Below are 8,551 nucleotides of genomic sequence, written 5' to 3' on the forward strand. Positions count from 1 at the left end.
TGCCCCAACTTTTCTGACTAAAGGAATAATGGTTGCTTTAAAACACTGAAGGTAAATAAAATAACTTTCAAGTTTTCTAATAACGGAAAGCATAGTGCCATGTTAAGTCTCCTGGCTTGAAAATGAGGGGCTTCTGATGCCCTTGAAAGATACAAGGTCATTGATTCCATCCCTCAAGAGCTCAGTTTCTTGGAGGGATGTGAAACTGGCTTTATTTTGTATGTTAACTTTGATCCACTTTCAGTAGCTGCCCGGAGAGCTGAGCTGAAAAGATGGTGAGGTCTCACCCACACATAGCTGGAGAGCCGCAATGATTAGCCATTTCTGCTATAAACTCAGGCAAGGAGTTTCGTCCCACCTGCATGCACCTACTTGAAATTCCATGAGGAGTCAGAATGACCACAGACGGGCCAGGGCCATACACCTGACCAGACCATAAACTTGGACTCTGAACTGGCCCACATTCATGGGCATCATCAGTGTCTTGTATTCATGATGGCCCTGGAGAGCTTTATTTCCTCTCAATTTCCAGGTCTGTCCTGTTTCCTTTCATTTTATTTTCACATGTCTAAGTTAAAAAATAAAAATCTTCACAGGAATGTATAGTGCATCTGAGAAGCTTCCAAAGTTTATTCCTGTACATGAATCGAATGGCACTACCTGTGGGAAGGAAAAAATCCCAGCACCTACTGGAAAGTCTTCACACTGGGGAAAAAATAATACGTATTTTAGAGAGCTAGTGTGAGGATTTTTAACAACATACGTAAAGTGTATTTTGCTAACTGATGTGCTATGAGTCAAATTCAGCCCTCAGACGTGGTTTTTAGACTGAATTTTCAACCTATAAAAACTATTAATTATTAGGTTAAAATCTAGATCATCCAACTCTCTTTAAAAAGATCTGGTCCAACTTCATCCATGTTGGTCAAATGAGCATCCCCCATTATATTTTCATGGGTTCACCAGGCACCACTGATGCCTTTTATATCTTCTAAAGCAACAAAAAACAAGAAAATGCACCAGTCTATCTGTGGGCCAGGGGCTAGGCAGGAGATCTGAATTTCATGACCAGCTGACTGTCACAACTTGGGCTGGGGGTGGGGGTGGGGGGGTGTGCTTAGAAACTGCTAGGGACAACTGGTGGGTAGAGGTAGTTCAACATCCTATACGATAAACAGGACAGCCCCCTACTCCCATCGCCCAGCACAGACTTTTCCCGTCCAAAATGTCCACGGTGCCAAGGCTGGGAACCCCTGCTTTAGAGAGTGATTTTGTTAAAAAATAAAAAAGAAACCACAACGGAGGAACTGCTAATAGTGGGTTTCACTCTGTTTTCTCTCCTAAAGTTAACTGAAAGCAAACAACATTTATGACTCAAGCTTTTGCAGGAAGCAGGGGATGGACGACTGTGGTTAGTGACAAAAAAACAGTAATAAATGGCTTTGCCTGTCTTGTCTCTTTTTCAGAGTCAGGGAGGGAATGAAATGACCAGTAATTATCATTTAAACTGCTGTTTTATCCTCTATCAATCAGAGCTATTCATTCTGGTTACTCTCAGACCCTTGGGCTGAAACCACACTAAATCAGGGTCAAGGCCAGGGTGAATATATAAGGCCAGTCTTTTCATTCTGTAAGTGCTAATGACCTGGGCTGAACATCAATGGCAAGTTTCCATGAAAAAGCCATCTGAGATCCTAATCTAGGAACAAACGGTTCTATACACGGAGCCTATTACCTTGTTTTTAATATTCTGTATTCGCTGGGACCACAGCTGTAAACAACTCTTCAGTCTCATTTCTCCATGAAGTTAATTTGCACTGTGTCAGCACTGCAGGCTTTTTGCATATGTTCAGGGCAAGCTGATATGAGCAGGCCTGGAATGAATAATGTTTAGTAAAATCAATAAACCCTATTATTAGTCACTAAGGGGACTGATTTTATGTCTATAAAGGTAAAACAATTAGAACCGTATTAATGGCAGATTCATCATAGTAATATAATGGAGCCAAGTAGGCTTGTCTTCTGGGAATCTTTAATTTACCATTCAGTACTGACTATGTACTCAGCCAGAGAAATGGCACACATAATATAAACAAGCTCTGGCCTTTGGCAATTCATGTTGTCATCAGCAGAGACAACACTGTAACAGTAAGGGGAAGAAACAAAACTTCATTCAGTGATTAATGGAAACCAGTCATGAATAATGTTCCAGTAAGAACCTGGAGGGAGAGCCTATTCTAATTGCATTCTGCTTTCGGTCATATATCTCTTTGTATCTATCAGCACTCCTGTTTACTACAGTAGCAGAGTTAAGCACGGTCTGATGCCCATATTTATACTCTACCTATTTAGGCACCTAACTAGAAGTAATTAAAAGCCTGGTGCGTAATAAGCATATATCTAGGTGCGTAATAAGCATATATCTAATCATTGTGCAGCTCAGGCGAGATTGGCTTCCCTATGATTTTTTAAAATATTTATTACTAAAGGCAGGAAAATCATCAGGAATCCACAGTATCCCCCAGCCACCACCAGGAACGTGATAACATGGCTGGTGAAGATGTAAATTGACCTTAGTTCTGGTCCTGTGTTTCGACGCTGAATTGTTTAGTCAGTTCTAGAACTGGAGCAGCACATAGGCAACCAAATGTCATACTTTAAACAGTATTCTGAACAGAGGAAACATACTTGTTTAACTGGTATAAGACAAATTACATCAGGTCTTCAAAGACACATCAAGACATGGTCTAAGAACTGAAAAAATGTGATAACTTTAAAAAGTGATGAAAAATAGGTGAAATACGCTGACGTGTAGCTAACACCATAAACAATGTTAGACAAAAGTCATAAGAAAAGCCGCTTTCAGGTGGCTTCCAAAAGTAGAGGAAGTATTTTTGATTGCAACTATCTATTCACTTGTGAAGCAAAGGCCCCCAAGTAGGAAAACTAACCAAATTATACCAAGACAAATTCTGTCAACTTAAAGAACCGTCTTAGGAAAAACCAAGGGGGTAGAACTCTTATTAGTAGTTATAGTAAAATCATTAAAACTTACAGCTGGGATAAAGCATCAACCAGTCCAAACACATGACACACACCCCAACTCTAGGGCTTTGGCTCTGCTTTTGCATCTCACTGCAATGTTCCCCCCACCGGATATGTGCATGACTGCTTCCTCATCTCCGTGAGTGAGGCCTTTCCTGATCACTCTAGCTGTATTGGGTTGGCCAAAAAGTTCCTTCGGCTTTTAAGTAAAAATAAATAAATTGTCACCAAGAACTTTATTGAACAACATATTCACCGTTTTGTTCCACTATCTTCTGCCATTTTTCAGGCAACTTCATAATTCCATCTTCCCAAAATTTTTTACCTTTTTGAGCAAAGAACTCTTCCAGGTGCCTTTTACAGTCTTCCAGGGAATTGAAATTTTTCCCATTAAGAGAATTTTGTAAAGATCGAAATAAATGGAAATCCAAAGGTGCAGGGCTTCCCTGGTGGCGCAGTGGTTGAGAGTCCGCCTGCCGATGCAGGGGACACGGGTTCATGCCCCGGTCCGGGGAGATCCCACATGCTACGGAGCGGCTGGGCCCATGAGCCGTGGCCACTGAGCCTGCGCGTCCGGAGCCTGTGCTCCGCAACGGGAGAGGCCACAACAGTGAGAGGCCCGCGTACCGCAAAAACAAAAACAAAAACAAAGGTGCAATGTCTGGTGAATATGGGGGATGAATCAGAACCTCCCAGCCAAGCTGTAACAGTGTTTGCCTGGTCATCGAAGAAACATGTGGCCTTCAGTTATCCTGGCAGAAGATTATGCATTTTCTGTTGACTAATTCTGGATGCGTTTCATCAAGTGCTGCTTTCTGTTGGTCTAAGTGGGAGCAGTGCTTGTTGGAATTAATGGTTTGGTTTTCTGGAAGGAGCTCATAATAGAGAACTCCCTTCCAATCCCACCAAATACACAACATCACCGTCTTTGGATGAAGACCGGCCTCTGGTGTGGTTGGTGGTGGTTCATTTCGCTTGCCCCACGATCTCTTCCGTTCCACGTTACTGTACAGTATCCACTTTTCATCGTCCGTCACAATTTGTTTTAAGAACGGAACATTTTCGTTACGTTTGAGAATCGCGTGCGGAAATAGTCAAGAAGGTTTTTTTCTCGCTTAACTTAATGTGGAACCCAAACATCAAAGCGATTAACATAACCAGGCTGGTGCAAATGATTTTCAGCGTTTGATTTGGACGTTTTGAGTATGTTGGTTATATCCTGGGTGGTATAATGTTGATTGTTCTCAATTAATGTCTCGATTTGATCGCCATCAACTTCAACTGGTCTACCTGACCGTGGAGCATTGCCCAAAGAGAAGTCTCCAGCATGAAACTTTGCAAACTACTTTTAACACGTTCGATCAGTCACAGCACCTTCTCCACGAATCGTTTTTTGTGATTCAGTTGTCTTTTTTACCTTTCTTGAAATAATAAAGCATAATATGCCGAAAATGTTGTTTTTCTTCCATGTTCAATATTAGAATGGCTACACAAAAATTCACCAGGTCTGATAAGGTTTTTTTTTAATGCACGCTAATATGACAGCTGTCACAATACAATCTAACAAAACTGTTTCGAATGAAGTTAAAGACAACTAAGCGCTACTTACTAGAGCCATCTTACAGGAAAAAACCGAATGAACCTTTTGGCCAACCCAATAGTTAAAACACCCACACATCCCTCATGCCCACTCCCAGACTTTATTTTTCTCCGGGGCATTTATCAACCATCTAACATACTCCACATAGCACTTACATATTTTATTATGCTTACCCCACCTACTAGAAGATGCAAACTCTATGAGGACAGGAATTTTTGTCTGCTTTGTTCATGGCTATATCCCAGCACATGTACAGTGCCTGGGATAAAGCAGGTGCTCAGAAAGTACTTGCTGGGAAGGAGGGAGAAAGGGAGGGAAAAAGGGAAGCAAGGAAAAGGAAAAACAGTGAGAAAGCAGTTAATTCCGTATGTTCGGCATAACATATGCTAGTAAAACAATTTAATGACAAGTCAAGTTTTCACACATTTTACCTACTGTCCACACGTCACAAGCCTGACATCTTTGGAATATCATTCCATACCACAGAAACCTGTATGTATCAATTTGTAGTGATATTATACTCTGTATTTGAGTAAATACCCAATAAAGATACATATATCCACTGGATTCTATCCACTTATTTGGTTGTTAAACCTGGGTGTAAACCTGGGTGTCATATAAGAAAAGTCAGTATTTCTGTACTGTATCTTATGCAATGGACATTCATAATATTAAGGAACCTTTCTTTGGGAATTAGAAATACTATCAGCCAGCTAGAAATAACATGAGACAGACAAGAAGCCATTATATATATTAAAAAAAAAAACCTTTTTAATTCTGATTGCCAAATTATTTAAGGCAGGTATAAAAAAGGAAAGCATTCAATATACATTTTACATAAAATAAACTAGATTACAGCATAAAACAAGTAACCAGGCAATGGCGTTAAAGTCTCTCTCTTCTAAAACTGGATAATTGTAAACATTAAAAAAAAAAAAAAAAAAAGGACTGCAGGACTATTCAAGTAATAGAACAATCACAGATGTCTCTGGTATGCAGGCTATTGGGTTATTTGCCATTCAAGATTATCAAAAATGACACCTCATTATTCACAGATGCTCATTATTTCCCCGTTTTAATCTTTACATTATATACAACACAGTTTTTGTGGTACTGGCAACCCCATGCCTTCCAAAAGTATTTTTTCCACAATACACAAGTACAAACAGTGACTACAGGAACATTTTACACTGATGCATCGTAACAGGGGCCACCAAACAGACATCTAAATTGTACCCAAGTGTCGTCATCACAGTTAGCCTTTCTGAGGGGCTTACGGGAAATATATGAAGGATACGCAAGGTTCAGGCACACTGATACATAACATTATTTATTTACAATTGAAAAGCAAAAGGAAAAGAAAGTAAGCAGCCTTCCGTGGCTAACACTTCTCAATTTGACAAGCACATCTTTTATCTCCTTTACTGGGCAGTTTGCGACCCGGCAGCAGACCCTGTGTGTGCGAGCCTGGTTACTGATACAAAAAGTATAGAATATATATGTGTATGTGTGTGTGCGTGTGTGTGTGTGTGTGTGCGTGCGTGTGCGTGTATATACATATATGTATACGTATATATATATATATATATATAAAACAGAAGTTTAATTACAGCAACATTTGTTACTCTCTGATAAAATCTGTAATTTACAAAAATGAAATGACTGGTTTTTGCCTGCCATTAAGGCATTTCAAATTAACACCATGGAACTGATGTCTGTATAAAGCGCTTCCCCATGTGATCCAGTCACATGACAACGTACATTTCCAATCTTGTTATTCTCTGCAAGAGAAAAGAAAACCTTAGCAGAGGGGTTCCAGCCACATTTGACACTGAAAATATGAAAACTGTAAGACCAACAGACATTTTAATTCTATTCAGTCAATGGAACTCAATTCCATAGAAAGTGAATGAACACAAGGGTAATGACAGACAACGTGAAAAATAAATTATTTTCCTTTTTAACACAACTTGAGGGGTAATTGAAAATATCAAAGAACAAACATTACCTTTAGCACTATGGAAATACATTCCTCCATTTGCAACTTCATTTTTAAACATAATAAAACAAAGGGAGTCATGGTGAATTATTTTAACAAAGCAGTGAAGACAACCTAAGAAAGTTTCAACCGTTTAAGACACAGGTCAGTTAATCACTAACGTACATTACAGCTATAAGAACGGAATAGAAGTTGCATGTGAAGCATAGTGGTAAAATAAGCACATTCACTCCAATATCAAACCCTTAGGAGCTAAGTGTTTGGTCTAAAAAGCCTACACTTGCTTCCTCCCACCATTAAGATGTCTCTACCTAGAAAACTGATTCAAAACATACAGGCTCTTTACCTTCTTTGTGCAGGAAACATTCCTGATGCAGATGCCTGGGCAGCCACCTGCTGAGAGGCAACGAGGGCAGCAGAGGTCAAGCCTAATGGGGAAAAAATGCAGGGTTTCTGTGACTTTCAGAAATGTAAAAGTAGATGCAGGCCCAATGGTGAAAGGCTGCAGACCCCGTGAGTAGCCATCTGTCCTTTCAACACACACACATGAAACGTTTCATGCATCGAGGACAGACTACAAACTGCTCGGTCTAACCAGTACCCATCCCTTCAGTGAATACTCGGCGGTTTTCTTAATAGCTATTCAAAGTGAATACAGCATTCCATCTCTCTGGCTCTGCGTGGTGCTAAATGGTTTGCACGCATTCCTGAATAGGAAGCTCAGGAGGAATGACAGGTACCAGGTCACAACAGGAATCAAAAGTCACAGTGAATTATAGAAGCGACATTCTATTTGCTTAGAATACAATACTTTCATAATAACTTTTACCACTTTAACGTTTTCCCCAGTGATTGAACACCAATGTATCCCATAAGGTACATGGAATCACTGAATTGAACTTAGAAATAGTCTTAACTTTTACCCTGCAAGAGAAAGGGAGCAGTAAGAGAATGTAATAGCTCCAAATGGCAAGAAGTTGCCTAACAGAAAATTCTTTAGAAAACCATCCCGGAAAAAAATAGAGGAAACAGATGTAAACTTCGGGAAGATGACTCTCTCCTTCTATGTCCTCTATGGTCTCTTTTAACACCACTATTTGACACCAAGTAACATGAGCTGAATAAATTAAAATGACCCCTTCACGTGGGATAGCGCTTCCTACTTTTGGAAGTACCTTCAAACATATTATTGTTGTTATTATTGTTTTCAGACAGCAGAGTAAGAGGCAACTTGGCAAGCACTGCAGACCAAATTGTGTCCTTCCAAAATTCCTATGTGGAAGCCTTAACCCCCCAACGTGACTGTGTTTGGAGATAGGACCTATAAGGAGGTAATTAAGGTTAAATGAGGTCCTATAGGTAGGGCCCCGAACCAACAGGATTAGTGTCCCTATAAGAAGAGATACGAGAGAGTAACTCTCTTCCCCGCCGTGGCCCCCCAGCTCTCCCCATTCACAAAGAGGTCACAGGAGCACACAGCAAGACGGCGTCCGTCCACAAGCTGGGAGGAGAGCTCTCACCAGAAACCAACCATGCTGGCATCCTGATCTCAGACTATAAGCCTCCAGAACTATGAACAGAAATACATTTCTGTTGTTTAAAGCCATAAAAACTGTGGTATTTTGTTATGACAGCCAAAGCTAAGACAGCAGATCCTAGCAAGTGATCTGCTGGTAAAGACGGTGCCACTCCCCCGCCCCTGCCATGAGGTGACAGAGCTAGGACAAATGCTCAACTAAAACATCACAAACTGAAGGTTCCTCACGTCAGTTGCTGTGACTCTTTAAAAATGTTTCTCCTCTTTACTGAAAGGGTCCCAGGAGTGAAGGGCTGGAAGAGTCCCTGGATTAGGTTATAAAAAATGTTGAGCTTGATTACGTGACTCCCATTACTTCCACGGGAAAAAG

General features: G+C 40.5%; 1 protein-coding gene across 1 annotated transcript in view; it reads right to left on the reverse strand.

Moving 5' to 3' along the window:
• Positions 1 to 6,465: 6,465 nt before the first annotated feature.
• The window catches only part of ZNF608 (zinc finger protein 608), a 104,472-nt gene continuing 102,386 nt past the window's right edge, over positions 6,466 to 8,551 (reverse strand). The window contains exon 8 of the mRNA XM_082650314.1: positions 6,466 to 7,072. Coding sequence (XP_082506440.1) covers positions 6,987 to 7,072 — 86 coding nt within the window. The 3' untranslated portion in view covers positions 6,466 to 6,986. The remainder of the gene's footprint in view (positions 7,073 to 8,551) is intronic.

This window comes from Grampus griseus, assembly GCF_964374135.1.
Source record: "Grampus griseus genome assembly, chromosome: 3".
Classification (NCBI taxonomy): Eukaryota; Metazoa; Chordata; class Mammalia; order Artiodactyla; family Delphinidae; genus Grampus; species Grampus griseus.